The 22,064-nt window shown below is 36.7% G+C and overlaps 2 protein-coding genes across 2 annotated transcripts; both read left to right on the forward strand.

The window, feature by feature from the left end:
• Nucleotides 1–1,219: 1,219 nt before the first annotated feature.
• Nucleotides 1,220–2,914, forward strand: LOC135635181 (heavy metal-associated isoprenylated plant protein 3-like). The gene is made up of 5 exons (XM_065146074.1): nt 1,220–1,396; nt 1,495–1,633; nt 1,754–1,965; nt 2,053–2,140; nt 2,336–2,914. The coding sequence occupies exons 1-5, from the start codon at nt 1,220–1,222 to the stop codon at nt 2,800–2,802; spliced, it is 1,083 nt and encodes a 360-aa protein (XP_065002146.1). The 3' UTR covers nt 2,803–2,914.
• A 3,883-nt stretch (nt 2,915–6,797) lies between these two features.
• On the forward strand, nt 6,798–14,540 carry LOC135635232 (ras-related protein RABF1-like). Its single transcript, XM_065146183.1, has 8 exons — nt 6,798–6,977; nt 9,055–9,131; nt 10,367–10,450; nt 11,277–11,371; nt 11,580–11,685; nt 13,586–13,675; nt 13,774–13,860; nt 14,276–14,540. Exons 1-8 carry the CDS (start codon nt 6,953–6,955, stop codon nt 14,309–14,311), a joined length of 600 nt encoding a protein of 199 aa, XP_065002255.1. The 5' UTR covers nt 6,798–6,952; the 3' UTR covers nt 14,312–14,540.
• Nucleotides 14,541–22,064: the final 7,524 nt, after the last annotated feature.

Raw genomic sequence — 22,064 nt, forward strand, 5'->3', positions numbered from 1 at the left:
AAGAGCATAGGTGATGGAGAAGAAGAAGTAGGCTGGGTGACGAGACCCAACCTGATACAGCTGCATGTGGGCTTGTGAACTGTGTACAACCCTGAACTGGATCGATTAGGTTATGACATTTCGTACAACAATGGCCTCCTTGGTTTGATTCTGCTACTGTTTGGCTTTGAAGCTTGAAACTTGCATATGCGTGCTTGCATCTGCCGCAGTGGTAAATGCTTAAGAGTCAAGTGAAGTACTGTGCATGAAGCAGCTGTTGATCGTTTTGTATGTGAACTTTACAAGTGACTTTAGTTTATGCTGCAATGATAGCTTAAACAATCCGCAGGTCACTGTCGTCTTCCAGCATCTCTCCTTGGAATCGCAGTGCAATTCTACTCCCTCTGAGAACTTGTGAAAAGGTTAAAGGTTCCATGAAAGGAGAATCTAACTGATGTCATATCTTGCGCCATAATACATGTAATAAATATAATTGGGGAAGAGAGTCTTATCAAGTCCACGTGGAACAAATCTTATAGAACTCCTTAGAACACATCAATGATTAGTTTCAACAGCAAATGCTCATGAATTCATGATTGATCTGGTTTTGCCACCACAGCTTCAACACTGCATGTTCACAGATAGGTGGTGGAAGACTTTTACTTGATCCTTCTTTTCGTGGAGGTACTAGTCTTTGATGAGGCAGAAGACGTCCCAACCCAAGTCAAGTCTGCAGTTGTTGCACGGTGAGACTTCACCGAAGACGTATGATTGAGGATACAAAACAAATAGATTAATCTTCGTTGCTATCAACTAAATAGAGCAACATTGTATATATATATATATATATAAAGCCAAATGTTTGCTTTAAAAATGGGGAAGATGTCCGGAAACTTCTTTTCACGTGGGAGTCACGTGGCGGTCACTTTCTCCACCCACCGACAACCGCAACCGGTCTCTTACACGTCCACACCCTACCCGCCATCGTGTCACGAAGGCCCACAGGGGCCCGCATGGCCACGTTTCCTTTTGTCATGGTGGGCCAATACGGGCACGTAGCAGGTGGGTAAGGGCACGTCTTCCGTTGTCGCAACCCGTTACAGCCATGAGGGGCGTTTCCGTCATTTCGTGAATTCCTTGTTCACTTGTGCCACGTGCACCGCACTTGGGAAAACCCGATGGTCATCCCATGACATGGTTGTTTGTTGATGATGATCATGATGATGAGGATGATGCATACATGACCGAAGAGAGGAAAATGTTAGGTATAAGAAGTTCGGATCCGGCTCCGGATCCGATTTCAAGTGACGTTTCTTTATATAGTGTGCTGCCGATCGCTGCCCTCCACATTCTGAATCGGATAGAGATCGGAAAGGGAGAAGGGAGACTTCGAGCAGAGGCGAAGGCCATGGGTGAGGTGAGGCGGGGCTTTTCTTCTTCTGCCGTTTCTGCTCTCAGCTGCTTCTCTGTTTTCATGGTTTTGTTTGCTCAATTGATTTGTTGTGACAATGGCAGGAGACGGAGAAGAAGGGGGATGTGGAGAAGAAGGGAGGAGGGGAGAAGAAGGAGGAGGAGGAAGCCGTGGAGGTGAAGCTCGACATGCACTGCGAGGGCTGTGCTCTCAAGGTCCGCAAGGCCGTCAAGGGGTTCGAAGGTAATGCTCGTCTTTCCACCCTCGATTTCGTCCTTGAAATTGAAATCGAGTTGAATTGAGCCGATTCTCTCTGTGAGCGACGAGGACTAATCATCCACTACAACGATCGCGTGTTTACAGGGGTGAAAGCGGTGGTCGTGGATGCCTCGAACAACAAGTTGAAGGCGATCGGGAAGGTGGACCCGTGGAAGCTCAAGGAGTTCCTGGAAGCCAAGACCCACAAGATGGTCGACATCATCTCCCCCAAAGACCCTCCCAAGAAGTCCAAGGACGACGACAAGAAGAAGGACGAAGGCCAGAAGAAATCATCGGACGACAAGAAGCCCAAACCGGTCAGCAATCCATCCACAGATCGACTTCGATCACCGTTTCGTCATACTAATTCGTTTCTTCTAATCTGTCTGTGGAACGACCGATAGAGTGCCGTCTCGACGGCGGTGCTCAAGATTCGCCTACACTGCGATGGCTGCATCCGAAGAATCAAAAGAAACATCTACAAAATTAAAGGTAAAATAAATCAATTAATTCTCCCCAATTATCTGATTTTTCTTGTGTCAGTTTGATGTGGATGCCGTTTTCCAACCGTCGGATGGGAGCGTCGGTTCTCATCCGACGGTTGGAAATCGTCGCGGCATTCATCGACTTGCGCGCGTTGGAGGTTTGTGTTATTTTTGCGGTGTGGATTGACAAAATTACCCTCAGGCGTGGAGGAGGTGACCGTGGACGCGGCGAAGGATCTGGTCACCGTAAAGGGCACCATGGACGTGAAGTCCCTCGTCACCGTCCTCAAGGAACGCCTGAAGCGCGGCGTCGAGATCCTCCCGGCGAAGAAGGACGAGGGCGGAGGCGGCGAGGTCAAGAAGGAGAAGGCGGCCGGCGGTGGAGGGGAGAAGAAGGAGAAGGCCAGCGACGGTGGCGAGGAGAAGAAGGAGAAGGGAGGCGATAGCAAAGGGGAGAAGAAGGAGAAGGGAGGCGATGGCAGCGGTGATAAGGAGGAGAAAAAGGAAGTGGGAAAGAAAGAGACGACGACGACGGTGGTGGAGGCGAACAAGATGGATTACTACGGGCCGCCGTTCGGGGGCTACGGGGGTTATGGTTACCGTGTGGAGATGATTCACCCGCCACAGTTCTTTAGCGACGAGAACCCCAACGCCTGCTCTATCATGTGACCGACACGTGTTCGTCGTACATTTTCGCAGCAGCTTATGTAAACAAGAAATGTAAATTGCGAAGAGTAAAAAAAGCGAACAAATCCTTTTTGTTTGGTTTTTTTTTACTTAATTACTAATTCTTGTGTGTGTGTGTATATATATATATATATTGGAATCCAGTGATCGAGGAAGTGAAGTGGTGATGTGATATATGTCCAACTTTAGGAATGAAGTCTCCAATTAGGATGGTTTGATGTTACCGGACGACTTATGATGCAGCGAAACTTCAGGAGATACAGCAAATGCTGAATCAGCTCTTGTTACGTGTCAACTTCTTTTAATATTATTGTTGTTTTATGTGATGAGAGATGAGTAGGGAAGGATCTTAGGCAGGTTTTCTAGTGCTCTTTGGAAGTTTGCTTGTCATGAAGAGGATAAAGAATCTTTTAATGATAAATCTTAATTATTACTATCTTCCCTGTCATTGTTTATACATCATCCATCAAAGCATGAGAAAGATGGGCACGCATTGGAAATGTGTGTGCACCAACCATTGATGGGATCAGTACAGTGCACACTACCTACCAGCCTCCACTGGGACCATAGTAATCAATAAAAATCGTATGATTTGATATCTTTAAAATGTTGTTTGGTTTGTACATGAGACAAGGAAGTGGGGTGGGAGTGATCACAGTGGGTGATTTAGATGATGCAGTTGATATGAGAATAATTTATATACATATATATATATCGTAAATTATTTTTTATTAATTTCTTCCCTTTTTTTACCTTGAAAAATACTTTACAGAGGTCAATTTTACGAGAATTGCATGTCGAGCAATTAGTGGACCGACAGAGTTCAATTTCTTTGAGCAACCAATCGTTGAAGTTTGTAGAATAGCCGACACAAGATGAACAAAATATTAGGACATGTCAAGTGATAGAAAAAGATATGAAACCTGTCGAGATTGTTATTGGCGTGGCTTTTTGTGATGGAGCATCAAATTAACCAAAACAATTTATTGTCTTTATTGAATGATACATCAAATTAGTTGAACTCCAACATCATCAGTAATAGCTCTCTTAATCCTTAATGAATATTATTGGATGAAAAAGAAAAAACTTCTCGAGTATTGTTTTCATCAAAATTTTGAGAAAATCTTCAATTATTTACTCGATGATTCTTCGTTTGGATGATGATTTTTTGCAATTTATTTTCTTGTTCATGAATATTTTTCGAATTAAATAAAATTATTCTCGACATTAATTGACTTATTCACTTGTTGTATAGGAAAAAAAAATAAAGCATTGTATAAGATGTAACGTTAGTTTCTACAAAGTTAAACACTTGTCACAAAAAGAAAATTTATAATTTTAGTAAAAAACTAAAATCAAGAATTACATGTGCAAGAATAGTTATGATTAGTTAAATTTGTGGGTGTGGAATTTTCATTTGCATTACAAGTTCCTCTACTTGTAAGGGTTTTAATCCCAATCCAATGATCAACAAGAGTTCCACCAGCATTATAAACCCATTTTATTCTCTATATCCATTAATACAAACCCATTTTAAACAAGGGGATTTCTTAAAAAATGCTGCTCGTTTTTTTTTTTTTTTTTTTCTAAATGAGGCCTATCATATTTATCGGTTGTTGTCTTTGTTTTCCTTTGATGTCCTATATGCTCCTCCTCATTGTCGGCAATACCTCATTCTCTCTTAAGTTGCGGAGGTGATATTCTACCATTTTCTACCAACTATAATTATTTTATTTCTCTTAGCACAATAGATGTGGACATAATTCAAGGGCTAATCAAGGGAATGATGGATAGAGAATAATGGTAAGGTTGAAATAATAGATGTAAAGAGATGACCACCATAGGATGAAAGCAACATAATCGAAATGACAAGACCTTCCGATGGAGCGAAGGTAATCACGACGAGGTGGAAACGGTAAGATCTCACGGAAACGAGACAACTTCGAGGTACTTGATAACTCATACCTGAAATAGGATGTGACGATAATAAAAAACATCACTATGTGATGAATGAAGAAAGAGGCATTGGCGATTGGCGATGGGTATTTTAGATATTTAAAAAAATAAAGACATCAAATATAAATTTTAAAATTAATAAATATTATTTTAAAAATTTTAAAAATAAAAAACGTTTTTTTGTTACAAAAATCACATGTTCATATTGTATTCATCTAAATCTGCCTCTTAAAAATATGCGATGATTAATTTTGATGACATATGTTTCTTCCTACCATCGAATCGAATCCCTCCCCACCCTCACATTCTAGTCAGCGGAAGTCCACCACAGGATCATGTGATGGTCCCTGACCTTACAGAATATTTGTAGGGATGTCAAGGTAGAAAGTGGAAGGAGGAGATCATTCTTTCCTTCTTTATGTGGAGGATGCTTCATGGAAGTTAGCATCAGGCAATCATGTGGAAAGAGAAAGAAGAAAGAAAGAAAGAAAAGCTTATCCTCCTCCCCCTCACTCCTGCAAAGCTGCTGTAGCATTGCTGTTCCTTCACACCTCAAATCTCCAAAGGTCTTCTTTAGCCTTTCTGTCATGCCATGAGATTGGATGAACATGATGTGTGTTCATCATCTTTACCTCCTCTTCACCACCACCACTTCCTCTAACTTGTATGGTTTGGAGTTCATAACCATCTCCTTCCCTGGAGGTGTCTTTTCTGTATATGTTTTCTTCAGAAAATGTTACCGTGGAAGGCAGCCAACTTGAAAGAACATATATACATATATATTTCTTCATCCACTCATGATCGAAGAATGAAGTTTGAGGGCGATAAGTTTTCAGTGAACTGGTAATTGATTGGAAGAACATTTCAATTATCTCATTGGTGCTATTTTTATTGTTGTTGGCTTTCTAAAACCCATTTCGTGGCTTATCTCATCTCTCTACTCATTCAAAATGCAAACAAGAATGGTAGCAACAACAAGTGTTATATGGCACTTAGTGCCCCTAAGATAAGCTTAAAGATAATGTTGCTAATGCTAACGGTGCAATTAAAAGACATTAGTGCCTTCTTATCAGGCCATTATTGCACTGTCATAAGAGTAGGACGTTCGAGATTCGAAAAGAAACTTCGAAACCACACCAATTACTTTTTGGTGTTGACTTCTGACATGTGATGTCAAATTATCGGTCCCATGTCACCACCACCATATAAGGTCAACGATGAAGAGCCACACAAACATGCCACATGCTTTGAGCCAAATGTATACATTTCCCGAAAATAATATTAACGATTTGATCTTGTTATTGTTGTCCTTAGCTTCGATTTGAAACCAAATCACACATGATTGACACATATAATAATATTCAGATATAAATATATTTAAATATAAATGTAACCGAACAGAACAATAATTAAATAAATATAGATACATCTAAATAAATTTATACATTAATAATTTCTATATTTATATTTATATATATATATATATTCATGTTCACGAATATAATTGATACATCTAAAAATAATAAAAAAATAATAAAAATAATAAAATTATTAATTATTATTAGTGTCGAATTTCCTGATAGTTTCTTTACTAGATTTGAACCAGTCAAACTGCTGAGTCGAAACCGGGCCACGTCTTGTGTAACTCATAGTGGTGGCGGCCCCACCAAAAGTGGGTGGTGGAAATGGCAGCACCACCGGGCCCCCTCTTGGCAATTGACGACATGCATCCATCACCGCCCCAGTTTCCCCTGCATATTAACGGGTTTCGGATGTAGATTTTAACGGGCGAGTTCATTTGTTCGACCCGGAAGCCGACATTGGATGGCATGTGGGTCGTCATGCATCCTCATCTTCATCGTCATGTGATGGGTTTACCATGCTTGGCTGTTGGGCCCATGAAGTCAATGTTTCCAGAATGTGGTATGGATGGTATGTCGACGGCCTCGTGAAGCCATGTTGGGATTTTTAAACGTGGAGAGGATAGTAGCACGCATGGAACGTTCACGAATCTCAAAGCATGCACATCCCGTTCCACCCGCTCCGACTTCTTCTCACCGCCCTCGATCTCGCACATACTGCTCTCTGTCGACCCGGCCGAGCCAAACCCAGTGGTCTAGTCGTTTGGGATTCCTGTTCCGTCGAACACGGGCGCCCGGCATCGTCTCTCCCACAGATGGGGTGCTCCTCCTCTCTTGCAGGTCCCGAATCCCTTCTTCCTTTCCCTTCCTCCTTTCTTAGGGTTTGATCTATCGTTCTCCGTCTTTACCCTTTGTTGATTGCTCCATGTCTTCAATTCTCAGGTAGGATCGTCTTTGTACCATAATTTCTTGTCGATCCTTGTTGTGTGAAAGATAGGAGTGCCATTCTTTCAATAATTGATTATCCGAATCCCTTTCTTGGTATTTTGTTTTCTTTTCGCCATCTTGATACGGCTGTAGGTATGTTCGTGATCTTTGTTACATATAAGGTTAGCTATCCGATCTATAATCGATTCAATGCCAGAAGGATCCAAACTGTTTCCTTCAATGCCGTTGTGTTGCTTGATTCGTGAGAGAAGCTGCCTAGTGGGATAGTCATATTGATGGTGGTATGCATCTCATGTTGCTGGGCTGCGATGGAGCTCAAAATGCAAAGTCCTGGTGGCGAGATGTATTAATGTGTTTCCAGGCATAAGAAAAACACTTTTGTGTAACCAGAGTTTGATGGCAATTAAGGATCCATTTGATGATCATTTCGATAAGATTATGCAGGCCTCGTGCATGTGGTTCTTGCACGAAGTGCTAGTCATACAACTTTCTGTTTGTATAATTCCTGGGCTGCGATGGAGCTCAAAATGCATAATTCCTGGTAGCGAGATGTATTAATGTGTTTCCAGGCATAAGAAAAAACACTTTTGTGTAGCCAGAGTTTGGTGGCAATTAAGGATCCATTTGATGATCATTTAGATAAGATTTTGCAGGCCTCGTGCATGTGGTTCTTATGAAGTGCTAGTGATATAGCTTTCTGATTGTAATGGGCTTACAGTTTTAATCTATATAATCTATTAAATTATCAGAACTTTTTTATCATATTTGGAAATTTGAGAGTTTCTATAGGTATTATTAGTTAGATGCAGAATTTTGGTAGAGGGCCGATGAAGGGTCTAGTTGCTAAGGTATTAAGGAATCATATGGCTCTGAGGCATGCCAACCAGAGAGTGAGGAGAAAGTGAGAGAAGGAAAGAAGGGTAGGTGATGAGGCACCAGGAATTCATTTAGTTAGCAGGCATGTCTATTTCAGGTCATAGTAAGGTTGCTGGATTTGGTAAAAGTTGCCAAAAATGTTGTGGTGGTGGTTGGGGAGAACGAGAAAATTATGCTTGATAGCACTTTGATCATGAGATCTGTGTTCTTAGTAAGGATAAACTAACATAGTCTACATCTGAAGATTGGTTTAATAGTATTCTATGCTATGTAGTTATTGTCCATTGATTAATTTTCTTTTGGGACACTTATCATAGAAGGCATATTTAACTAATTGGTTTTACGAACTCATCTGCCAAGTCCTTACTATGAGGTGAGAAAATTTGGTGGACTTCACTTTTTTCAAATACTCTTTAAATGCAACATCTATAACTTTGTGAAAAATAACTTTTTTGAATTCAGAATGAGAAAGATGAGTTTCAACTTCACACCATGGTAGAGGCGCTTTTAGAGTTTCTTGTACGAAGTGATGTGTATTCCTTTTTTCTCTGTTTCTTCAACAAGAGCTGAATGAACGTTTTTATATTATCAAAGTTTGTGAATTCATCCTTTCAAAACCATATGAATTATGATGCTTACTATATCATTTGGCAGTTTTAGATGGCAACATATTGCTGTAGCATAAGGGTTTTTCCCATTAAATAAAGAAAATTGTAGTCAAAACAATAGATATCACAATATCCAGTTTAATGCTTATGTCTCGAACGATGGTCTTACAAAATGCAGAGTGCTTAGTTTGAGCCATCTTTCACAACGTTATGTTTATGATTCTTATATATAATCCATTAGTATGCTAGCACTTATGGCACTGTCATTATATGATTACTATATCCTATTCGGTTTTTGTCAACCCAACATGGAAGGAGGTTCTTCAACTTCTTCATGTGAGTAGATTTTTGTGTTTCAATGTAAAGCATATCTTCAGAATTAAATTTTTTTTTGTTGCCATATTTAAGATAGAGAATTAAATGATGGATTTTGTACTTTCGAGATAGTGTACGTAATTAGAATGTCATCTTTTGGTGATAATCAGATAGAAATGCTGGAAGGTTGGATGGTTTGAATAGTGAAAACTCAATGGCCACTGATTCAAAGAACATTCGTGTTAAGGTATGCTATATGTGGTTCCTATCCTGTTATACTAACATTATTCCATGTATCCTGTTATTTGTTTTGATATTACTGGTCTGTTCCTACTGATCATATCTTGAGAATATTGTTACATGAAATTTTTTGACTTGTCTGTACTGATCAATATCAGCACACATGTATTATGACAAGTAAATCCTTGTTTTTAACTTGGAGAATCTGAACAGTTAATTGCTGTTTTGGTGTATTTCTTATTTCTTTGTTGTTGTAGCTTATCATATTTCATTGTGACATAAAAGAGCACCATTGTTTGTCTAAAATTTAGATATTTTAAGGAAATATTCAACACACATTCAAGAACATCTTACAATTGTTATATGTGGCATGTATCCAATACGGATAGAGTAAGCAAATTCAAAGTCTCTGTGTTTACATATAGATGACCTTATCAGAGGTAAAATGATTCTAATTGAACCAACTCAAGATTTACTTTCATGACAACAGAAACTTGATTTGCTGCCGGAGTTCCTTGAAACTTGAGTTTCGATCTGACATTTTTATTTTAAACAAACAAAACAACATTTTGAAGTTTTTTATCCTAATTTTCTTTTGTCAATTTTATTCCTGGGAAAAATAGCTGCTTCCTAAAATGGAGTTATCATAGTTCAGTGTGTAATTAATGTAAATTGGCCTCAATTTATCGGTCAGAGATATTCAATAAGCCAAACTGCATTATCTTCTTGTTTGGCTCCCTTATCTCCCTTGTGTGCTCTGAGATTCAATTTTAAGTTTTCCTACTCAGATAACAAGGGTATAGTGCTTCTGTAAGATCAGTAATTTCTATATGTATACAGATTTAGTGTGTTTCTTAACACAGTTGAATGATGGAGCTATGACACTGCCTATGTTGATTGTATTGCTTATATACACATGAGTTTTCATGCGTTCATGAGTCTACCATTTTCTGCAATATGAATTTGCTTATTTGTGTGTAACCTTTATTGATTTATTTGCATAATTCTGAGGGAATAAGCAAATACTGGAAGCAAAGAAATTTTTAGATTATGCAGCCTGTTGACCTTGCTAGTTGAGAGTTTACCATTTCCATTTTTGAATTATTGTTTTATAGTTTACCATTTCCATTTTTGAATTATTGGTTTATAGTTTTCAAAAAAAAAAGTTAGGCAAACCTTTGTCTGAAATGTGCTTGCGCCAGCTAACTGATTTTGATACTAGTGTTGTCTCTGTCTTTGCAGTTGGTATTGTTGGGTGATTCTGGTGTTGGTAAAAGCTGCATAGTCCTTCGGTTTGTTCGTGGCCAATTTGATCCTACTTCAAAGGTAATGCTTTATCTAAATAGATATCTAACAATTCTGGGTCTGTTGATGTACTTTTCTGCCTGTATTGACAGTTCCATCACATATTGAATACATTTGTAACATTAGGCTTTGAATTTTATTTTTCAACCTAATAGTAGTAACTATTGTATCCTTAGGCGTATTATTCAATAAGGCAGGTTGAAGAAAATAATTCATCATATAAGATAACAAGACAGTTAAAAATAGAGAGGTTGCATCTCCTGTAAAGTGCATTCTCATTGTTCAAGAATCTCTCTAATTTAACAAATTTTGTAGGTTGCTTATGAGATCATTATGTTTTATGAGTTAGAATGTTGAACAATTAGGAAGCACTAGATAAGAAAATTCCATGTATTTGAAAAGATGTTCCTGAGATGGATCATCGGTGTTACAAGGAAAGATGGTACAAGAAGTTATTACAGTCACTTAAGAACTAAGAATAAATATCAATAGAGGCTGAAGGAATACCAATTAAGGCAGTTCAATCATATTGTTGATGAGCTACCAGAAATAATTCAAGATAGAGATTCCTATAGAGTGAAAGGCCAAAGAAGACATGGACAAAATGTTTGGATTACTTGAGGATTTTAATCTTAGCAAAATAGAAGTGCAACAATAGATTTATTAGCTAACCACAAGCCGTTGGAAACATAAATTCTTTCTTTTTTCCAAGTTATTGCACCATCAATGTGACTTAATATATATATTTTTTAGTGCCCCTGTTTTCTCGTTTTAATTTCTTTCATCCTACAGCATGTGCCCAAGTGGTTCCTTTTGATATATGTTGATTCTCATAAGGTTCATTCAGGTAACTGTTGGTGCTTCCTTCTTATCACAAACATTGGCATTGGAGGACTCCACAATAGTGAAGTTTGAAATATGGGATACAGCAGGACAGGAGAGGTGCACAATTTAATTGTCAAAAATGTCATTTGCTGCTCCTAGTGTTCCAAAATCCTTTGTGGATCAAACATGTTATAGTGTGGTTAGGTGAAATATATGCATGAAATATATGGATGATATTACTGTTTCTATTTCTGATGTCTAATGACCACAATTAAATGATATATAATAACTTATAATTATTTTTTGAATGTTTTTTCTTTTCAAGGTATGCTTCACTGGCCCCTCTTTACTATCGAGGAGCAGCTGTTGCAGTTGTGGTATATGACATAACAAGTCAAGAAACATTCAAAAAAGCACAGTACTGGGTCAAGGTATCGTGCATCTTTTAAATCTAACTAGGTTTTACTGGATGGGAATTTTGCTTCTTTCTGTGGTTTTGTGGGTTCTGCTTGTTAATCCTCAAGTTTAAGTGGATGTCATGAGTATTGGGAATGATTTAAATGCAACAGATGTAGTGAGATATTAACTTGCAGCCTACGGAAACCTGATAAAATGGCATATAATGTTACCTACATTTTTCCTTTTGTGCAAATTTAACTTGCATACGGGAAGACCTGTGCTGCACAAGGCTCCTTCCAATGCAAATTATTTAACCTTACAGAGCTTTTACATAATGTAGAAATAACAATCAGTCACTATTAAACATTGATCTGGTGATAGTGGTGTACTAGATTCTTTGAGGAGGGATCAAAAACTCATTTGATATATTTCAAAGATAACAGCTAACTAAGCGACGTTGACTAACAAGGTCTTATTGGATCAAATCTCATTTTCACCACTTATCCTTTGCAATAAGAAAAATAAAAACAATCAGTGCACTACTGCAATTAACATAGTAAGAGAGTTGACATGGGTAGGACCTGGCTGTGCCGCAAATGCATAACAGCTGAGAGTGTCATCCTTGGGTAGAGTAGTTTCGTATTGTTACTAAGATTTATTACAGAGGGAAATGACTTTTCTTTTGTTGTTCCTACTTCATCTGAGCCTTGGGAACAAGAGAAAACTCTAAATGAATCATTGAAAAAAAAAATACACAAGATATTCCTAGCATTTGTGTTTGTTTGTATGTTTTTTTTTTTTTTTTTTTTTTTTTTTTTTTTTGCGTATAATGTTGTTTGCTTTTATTGTCTAACATCTTTTATGAGGATTCATTATAATTATAAATTAGATATTTCATTTGAAGGTCAGTGGCCTCTTACAGTTGAGACTTCCTCAAATGCTAGAACTAGGTTGTTATCTATCAACATTTGCTCTATAAAACTAAAAGTTCTATCATTAACTATAAGATGAACTTTCAAGTCTTGGAAGCAATTCTTCAGCATGTTCATGGATAAAATAGTTTTTTAAATAATTGGAGTCTGTAATCTTTCATGTGTTTTGGGTAAGTCTCCACTGAGGTCTCAACTTGCCAACCTTTTTTTAGCTAACCATTCTTGGCTTCCGTATCTTTTGACTTCTCTCCCAATTTTTGTAACGACATCTCCACTTGAAAACTAAACTTATTTTTTGCATCTATGTATGCCTTCCTCATTTAAATTTTCAACACCCTTGTAGTGGTCAATGTCAATTTTGTTAATACTACATATTTGCAATTCTGAGCAATAGTGAGTGCAAAGTTCCATTCTAGAATGTCAGGTCCATATATAATGATAATGTGGTCTCACAAGAGAGGTTTCAAACATTGTGGTGTATTATGTGTAATATGAACACTTCTTCATTCACCAACAGGTTATTGCTGATGTCAGGTTGATAGAACATTTAGGAGAATTACTCTCAGTGATTAGGAATAGCTGCTTTCTCCCTTCTCTTGTAAGGAAGCCTATTTATTGTACTGAATTATGATACCATGTAGTAGAAAAACCACTATAAATGTTTGGAGAATCTCCAGGTTGAATCCTGTTTTCCATTAATATCCAATGATAAAATATGTTTTTGAGTTTTCAGTAGTTATTTTGTAAGAGAAACAAAATAGATGGCAAGGTAGTACACAACCTTACCTAGGCAAACATAGTCTTTTGTTTGTGTGTGCGCGTGTTAAATAGGGACATTGATATGCAAAATAGCATCTCCTGAAGTGGAGTTACGCTGCTTATATCTGGTCCTTGTAAGACTTCCGAGCCTCTTGCACTGGGTAGCCTTTGCCGTATCTTACCTCTATGTATAAAATTAATATTAGGTGATCAGATTGATCAGTTCAAATATGTCTGACAGGAACTTCAAAAGCATGCAAGTCCTGGCATCATCATGGCCTTGGTGGGTAATAAGGCTGATTTGCATGAAAAAAGGGCTGTATCATCCCAGGTAGGCAGTGGTTTCTAATTGGCAACCTGTGAATCTGCTTAGCTTTGACCAATATATATTTGGCTGTGCTAGGAGATGACATTTCATTCATTTTGAAGGATGCTATGGAATATGCAGAGAAAAATGGTATGTTCTTCATCGAGACATCAGCAAAGACAGCTAACAACATCAATCAACTCTTTCAGGTATTCATGTAGTAATATGATTAGGTGCACTAATGTCCAGTTTATTGGCTTTTAATTATGACAAAACAGAGAAGCTGCTTGATGATTGTGAGAGATTATCCTTTTAATTATTGGCTTTTAATTACTATGATCACAGTTCATGAAATTCTTAGGTACTTGGTTTTTTTAGCTCCTGATGCTTTGAGAGCCTTTTTGTACATTTTTTCTAATCTAATCTTGTTTTCTTTTTTTTTCTAAGAAGTTTCAAAAACTAAGGTGACTTTGATTCTGGATTAACTTACCTGTAATTTGTTGTTCTATTTGCATGATATTTTGATCTCACATATATGTAATTCTTTCATGATGGATGCAATGTTTCAGCAAAATGCATTTGTACATTTATTTTCTCTGAGCAAACATTTTTTTCTTATTTCAGGAGATTGCAAAGAGGCTTCCTCGGACATCTTCCTAACTATCGTGTCTGGAGATTGATTCTTCCTTGTTCTGACTCACCTGACATTCCTAATTACTGTGTAAAATCATAGTATATGATTATACCTGTGTAGTAGTACTCGTGTCTTTTGTTCTTCTGCTGCCTGACACATCGTTTACAACTAATGGCACACCAAATTGGGTTACAGTATCCCCATCCATTAGTGACATTTGCGTCAATAAAAAAAATTAGCTATTAATTTAGTTTATCAATGTATCATGCGAGGGATGTTTACAGGCAATGATAAAGTGTGATAATAGTGGGGATGGGGAATCTGATTATTATGATGGTGGTGGTAGTGATGATGGATGATATCATGGCAAAGGAAGGTATAGTAATGCTGACGTGATCATAATAACGGTGTTGCGCTAATAGAGGCTTAATCGTGGTTAATTCACTGTTGCATAGTTGATAGGTTTCATATCAACTATGAAAGCGTTTTGTACGTTATTTAATATAATAAATAAAAAATTATTATTTAAAGAAAATAATTATGATGATGATTGATATAATTATAACTTTAATATCTTTTCATAGAACAAAAATTAGAATACAAATCACATGCTACTCCTTCCACGTAGATATCACATAGAAGAAAAATATATATCTATAAATATATAGATATATCAAATAATCTTAATGTTTATAAGATTTTAGGAAGTCTAATGTACAGACAGTCAAACCATAGTGACATATGTATGGATGGACACGTGCTAAACTTAGCTTTAAAAAGATAAATATGAAAACATTTTATTTTAGTGGGATATATACACCTTCCATTTTTTTGGAAAATATAAATAAATATTCTTTTTTATTACTGTAATTGAGAAGGGAGGGGCAGACTCTCCATTCATAAAAGCAGTACCTGTAACTCTTGTTTTTGTTTGTAGGAATGGAAGACTTACATCAACCATCATCTCCCAGTCATCCACGGAAACAGCACATATACTTTTTTAACTATGAAGAACCCATATACAGCAGGCGGCTACCTCTGGCGTGCGTGCTTCATGGCCTGCGGTGCCCCCTCGTATCGCACATTGCTGACCCCAGCGTGTTGTAGTTGACGTACCGGCTCGGGGCGGACGGCGGCGGCCGGAATCCCCTGGGCTTGCAGCCCCTCACCTCCGCCCCACCACCCTTGAAGGAACGCCGATCCCTGTGGCGAGGTCTGAACGTGACGTAGTGGCGATGCTCGAACCGCCCGACGCTGGCCGTCACGACCGGAACCGCGAGGAAGAGGAGGAGCAGCAGCAGCAGCAGCAAGGCGAGCGAGGTAGGCATTGGGGTGGAGGGCGAGGTGGGGTGTGGGCACTGCCTTGGCGTTTGCAGAGGGTGGGAGAGGGGGAGGAGTATAAGAAGAGGTGGTGGAGATGGTGGCGTGGAGAGAGTGATGGGAAGAGGGGCGTCTTAAAGAGACTCGTGAGGACAGGTCAGGAGTGAGATCTCACAGCTCAACGCTAGCCGGCAAAGTGCGGGACTTTGTCGTGAATCCCCTCCCCCTCGGTGGTGAGCGTAGGATGCCGCTTCCTCTATCCCCCCCCCCTCCCCCCCCTCCTTTTTCTCGCTCTTCCATCAGCTTCCGGACCACGCAGGTGATGATGCTCGTGCACTGCATTTAATTGCTCCCATCGCCCTTCTTTCTCAGCGTCAAACCCACCACGTAGACATCGCCTCAACATAACAATAACATCATCCCATACGCACACCACGTAAACGCATGTATACCGGCAGAGCAGTTCGTCTACAAGCTACGTAGGTGTGTTGTCGACTCCTTCGGATGGTCAACTGGCGAAAAGTCAACCGACGTGGCAACGTTGACTTTTTCGAAAACGGAACCGATGGGCAGTTTGTGATCTCGCCAGGTCGACTCGGAACGAGAATACGTGGATGAATCTGGACGGTCCAACGATCTATGGTAGGTGGAAAGTGAGATCGGATCAGATGCGTTGACAGAGAGTTTGGTTGCATTTGGTGGGCATTCAATGAGGGGCAGATGAGAGGAGTAGTATCCGATCGATGCCGGCGGTGTCATCGACGGCGACACGCCCCGATTGTTCATACGCTCCTTTTGTCGGGCATTCCACAAATATCTCACACCAATCAATTCATATAATGGATAAATAATTTATTATTATAATTATTATTTTCAATTAATCCACACTCGTGAAGCTCAACCAATGCCTATCTAACATATCACATCGATATGATTATTCAAAAAAAAATATTTTTTAATTAATATGAATATGTCAAGTCAATTTTGTAATATGTCGAGACATGACTCTATCATTTATCAATGGCTACAAATATATTATTCATATTGAAAAAGATATTTGATATGATTTTGGATATAATACATGACTATGATATTTTATGTCATGAATACATTCCTTAATGAGACCAAAAAAATTATCTCCTGTTGTTGGCACGTGTGACACGAATCACGTCGTGTCTTGTCTGCTCCACGTATGACATTTCGTGTCTGGTTACGAAGTTAGCAAATTGTCTCTCATGGATGCTTGCGTTGGAAACTCATGTCAAGCATAATAAATTAATACTTAAGATAAGAAGCTAATTAATTATACGAACTAAAATATATGGATTAACACAAGGAAATATAAATTAAGGCTATTAGTTGGGAAACATAAACATGGAAGGAAGGAGAATGTGAAACATATTATGAGAATTACAAGTACAATGGCTATTTTAGCTATAGTGGTACACTCTAACCACATATGTACTATCTACGATTTGATGTACGCCACAACCACATGTTTGCATTTATTGTATCGTCTTCCTAAGTCATGATCCGATAAGCTTTTCATTTATGTCTATTTTCCTTCTACAAATACTACTGCTTTTTCCTCATTTATTATGTACAATTATTTATTGGTGTAAAGGATAACCAATTAAAGAGTGGACAATTAAATAATCAATCATCTTAATTAATTAACTTAAATTAATATTTATCTCAATTACGTATTAAATTTTATATCAACCAACACTAACATTATAAATATTCAGACCAAATACAATCAAAACTCGATGGGAGACCAGAGAAAACTGAATGATATGATCAATATTTTGGGTCTGAAAAGAGAATATTCTTCGTTCCGATATAACAATTTTTCTTAACTCTCATTTCAAAATTATTATCGGAATAAGTGTGGTAATTGCTATCGTTAGCTTTGTATATGAAACTTACAATTCAAGAAGGATTCATCCTAAAATATAATAAAATATTAAAAAAAATAAATCAAGTCGACGCAACTCTATGACATGAATCGACAATCAATTTTAAGAATAATAAATCGAAATTTTCTTTTCCAAATTCAGAATTATATAGAGCTCAGCTTCACGTTTCTCCAACTTATGGATAACCGCGATCACCACCACCACCATGCAAGAGAAGCTCCTTCGGCTGTCATTACAAGACACAGCAGCACATGAGAACAAACCCTAAAATAATTGTGTGTGTGAGAGAGAGAGAGAGACCTGCCATGGGAGGAAGACCACATGGCTGTCAGTGACTACGTCCAAAATGAGAGCTCCTCGAGCTCACTTCCAAGCTCCAACATCACTCTCCTCTTCCAACCCCTTTGCTGGCCCTTCTTTGCGGTCCATGATTGAGATCGGCAGTGAGATGATGGAGGCAGTACATCATACACATATGCACCTCCCTGCTGCATTCTCACAGTAACTTATAATATTGCATAGAATTATGCCCTCCATCTTCTTCTCTCTCTCTCTCTCTGAATGGCCTCAGCTGGTTGACATAAACAACCTTAAACGACAACATGCAGCGAGGTATAGAAATGAATATTATTGCGGTACTCCTTTTATTGTATTCTCATTCTTTTGCAGAGTATATATGACTTGTCCTTGTATCGACTATGCATGATATATGGTTGGCGAGGAGAAAGCAGAATGGATGCTTTAAGATACGCGTTCTCCATAGGCAATCGAATGAGCGGTCCACGTGTTGGGGTGGACCAGCGAGTCAAATCTTGTCCGGTCTAAATCGATTTGGTCAAACCTTCTCAATGTGGCTTCCCATGAAATCGAGGCATAGGCCACACAAAATAAACGTCATCTCGATCATGATATCAATATTATCTCTCTTGAACTTTAGCATCGATTTGATTTAGTTTACCCAGAGATCTTCTTTCAAGTTAGGTTAGATCGTACGCGTGTAATCATCAGAACATGACTAAAATCTTTTTCTTTAATATTTTAATTTTATGGATTATTTTGTCGGTAAAACAAGAAATATAAAGATAAGAAGAGACATGAGACCTACTAATTCGCTCGGCAATAATGTCCATTTCAGACATGAAACAAAATTATCTAATGAAAATTCTTCGCATCTTACCTATCGATCGATCGGTAAGATATTATACAATTTAGACTAATTCAATTAAGTCTATGGTAATATAGTCGACGGATGTAATGTTTGATGATTCATTTTGTTAATTTGTAGGTCACTCGAAGTAGTCCCGAGATCTCTCGTTGGATGAGCACAAATCAAATGATCAATGGATGGGTCGATTTCTGAATCATGATAAAATGGCACCTTCCAAAAGAGTTTTCTCGTTGGAAGTGTTGGCCTTCTTTGATGCGCTTGAACACACATAAATCAATTCCATATCATGGCTCGAATAAGTTTGTTTGTACCCATCCTTAATAATGCAGTAGGACATGTCACACAAAGATGTTGAATTGGACATCGACGTTGGACTCATCTTGTCTAAACACCAATAATTTCGGAAAACAATAACTTCTTCTTTGGCACTCTTCTTATTATTTGGATCTACAATAACTTAGGTTGTAACTTTATTTCCTTCCTAACTAAACTAGTATCATTCTTATGAGTAGATCCATCTACCAAATCAACAATGTAGACTAAGCAAATTAGAGGTCAACCTAAACCCTAATTCAGGTGTTATATGAGAATAATGACATAAGAAGGAGTGCTAAAACATTCCTGAATGATACTTTGATATCATATGATCGATGCATCATTATCATATGATCGATAGGAAGAAGATATGATCGATGCATCATTATCATATGATCGATATGACTTCTTCTTCTACTACATTCGACTTTTACAAACTTAACATTCAATCGAGACCTTGAAAGTTGAATTAAGCTTTAGAGGTGTTTTGTTCTAAAATCTCTTGCTCCAACACCGTCTCACGATGCAAAGAAGGATTTGATTGGTTCCAAATTGATATTCTAATCGAATAATTTTATGTAGATCATTTTTTTTAAAAATAATTACCATTGTAATTAGTGGATTCAATTACACGGATTATTTTTATCATTAATAAAATTACTAATAAAGTTAAGAGGATTTGGATATTTATATATAGTTGCTATTGTAAAGTTACTAAGTCTGTTTTTTCTCTCCTTAGATAATTAATACTAATAATTATTTCATTTCTTTTAACTATAATATTTACGGATCTTCTAGAATATAACATCTTAAATTGTTCTTTCCATTTTATCCTCTACTAAATAAACTACACTTAGCTTGTTCATGAGTATTTTTTTTTTAATTTGTAAATATTCTCATACATCCAAATTAATATTCTTATTTTGATTCAACATTTTAAGATTTAGATGCTCTTAACAACATTTTGTTCATTGATTTATTCTCTGAGTACATTACTTTAAGAGAACTGGTTGAGTCTTGTACTCATATATATGGTCATCATTAGCTTTTAAATAGCCCATTGTTAATTGAGAAAAAACACACACACATATAGAGTTGTTGAACTAAGAATGCATCTAAATTATTGGATAGAGCACTGAGTTATATATACTCATTTCCTTCTAATTATAATGTTGGGATGCTTCTAGTCATTGCTAGTGGATATTATTGAAGAAATAGTATGATCTTATCAAAAAGATCAGATGATGTAAGAATAATATTTAATCCATCAAGAGGATGAGTATGATGATGTGGCAAAAATTGGGTCATTCATGGAATAAAAATAAGAATATTCACAATTGCCTCTCTCTCTCTCTCTCTCTCTCTCTCAATGGCCATACTCTAATTAATTAAGGTGGACAAGACTAATTCAAAGGTAAAGGTATATTGTAACTTGAGCATCATGCCATAAACATGGAGGATTAGAATTTAATAATAGAAAGTTAATTATCACTACATAACATGCACATCCATCATCAATAATAATATTGAGATGGTAGGCAGGAATGGAAAGTGAAATGATGTAACATATGGCCCTTCTATCCTTCCACTGTTCAAATCAATACAAGATTAACTATTCACATTATTGAGTTCTTGACCTTTTCTTAAACTGCAGGATAATTTTCCAATAAATTAATAAAAATAAATAAGATAATTAGTTCTTTTCATATACATAAACTTTAAAAAGATAATTTGATCACTCTGCTTCAAAATTAATATTTTTTTTAAGATTCATTTAGAAATAAAAATGATTATATATGCTAATTGTCAATATACATATATGTTACATGTCACAGTGTGACAAAGGAATACATATGCTAAGAAAGTGACTTGTCATGTTGAAGTGCAGCAATTTTTGTCAGGCAATGTTCAGAGATTCTCTTTGCATATGATTTGACATATATAAGTAAATGATGATATAGTTTAACACAAGTAAATTGTAACAATTTTTCACAGGAAGAAAAAGGAATGTGTTTATATTGTAATCAAATAAAATATATATTATTATAAACATATTTTTTAAAAAATTATATGATAAAATGAACTCAGGAGGAAGAAGGTTGAAGACTCAACATTAGATTGTTTGAAGGATTAATAGAAGATAAACCCAAGTCAATCTCAATGAAAAATGATCCAATAATTTAAGTTCCTTAAATCACAAATATAGGTTATCTTAGATTGAATTGGTGAATCTTTAATTTTTGAGTTAAAATTACATAACATTAATGAAATTTAAAGAATTTTTTTTACAAAGGATAAGTACTAAAATTGTTTTTTTTTTTTTTCCATTTATCTATACATCCATTGGGGCCTACCACTTTGTCCTATGATGTTTGGAATCAAAGGTGTATTAAACTAAGTTGGAATCATTGTCCCAAATGCTGTGATGGAATGAGATGTCACATAAAAAATTATCACTAAAATAATAATATTAATAAAGAAAAGAACCATGAGACCATTCAAGATATTGGACATAAATAACCAATGATGATAATAGTTAAATATTTCTTTTTTTTTATTTTGTTGGGGTGGCTTATGGGTCATGCAATAGCACACAGAATTTATGTCTGACAATTTTCCAGAACATTATTCCCTACATTTTAATATGACAAAAGAATCCTCTATCATTTATTAAGAAAGATAAAAAAATGATTGAGAGCATGGGAACTTCTGTTATATTAAAAAAATATAAATATTATGTGGGAAAAAAAATCAATAAACGAACATTCTAAAAAAAAAAGTCAAAAACATAATATTATTTAAAATTTTATTATTTATAATAAAAATTAATTATTAATTCCAAAACAGCACAAAGCAAGTAGAACAAAAATAACTTTACAAACATTATGAGAGGTCAGCAGAATTATTATTATTATTATTATTATTATTATTATTATTATTAAAGCGAGGGTAAAATTATTATTATTATATTACTAAAGGGTATTTGTGACATTTCACGGTCTCTAATGACCCTAAGCTTCGTGTTTAAATAGGGCGTCTATGAACGCCATCCGCCGG

This window comes from Musa acuminata, chromosome BXJ3-4 (genome assembly GCF_036884655.1).
Source record: "Musa acuminata AAA Group cultivar baxijiao chromosome BXJ3-4, Cavendish_Baxijiao_AAA, whole genome shotgun sequence".
NCBI classification, from domain to species: Eukaryota; Viridiplantae; Streptophyta; class Magnoliopsida; order Zingiberales; family Musaceae; genus Musa; species Musa acuminata.

What these genes read in the sequence shown, in the direction of transcription:
- LOC135635181 (XM_065146074.1), top strand. Translation starts at nt 1,220, where the DNA reads ATGACCGAAGAGAGGAAAATGTTAGGTATAAGAAGTTCGGATCCGGCT. An exon ending in AGGCGAAGGCCATGGGTGAG is followed by an intron (nt 1,397 to 1,494) that starts GTGAGGCGGGGC and finishes TGACAATGGCAG; the next exon opens with GAGACGGAGAAGAAGGGGGA. An exon ending in ACGACAAGAAGCCCAAACCG is followed by an intron (nt 1,966 to 2,052) that starts GTCAGCAATCCA and finishes AACGACCGATAG; the next exon opens with AGTGCCGTCTCGACGGCGGT.
- LOC135635232 (XM_065146183.1), top strand. Translation starts at nt 6,953, where the DNA reads ATGGGGTGCTCCTCCTCTCTTGCAG. An exon ending in AAGCACAGTACTGGGTCAAG is followed by an intron (nt 11,686 to 13,585) that starts GTATCGTGCATC and finishes TATGTCTGACAG; the next exon opens with GAACTTCAAAAGCATGCAAG. An exon ending in ACATCAATCAACTCTTTCAG is followed by an intron (nt 13,861 to 14,275) that starts GTATTCATGTAG and finishes TTCTTATTTCAG; the next exon opens with GAGATTGCAAAGAGGCTTCC.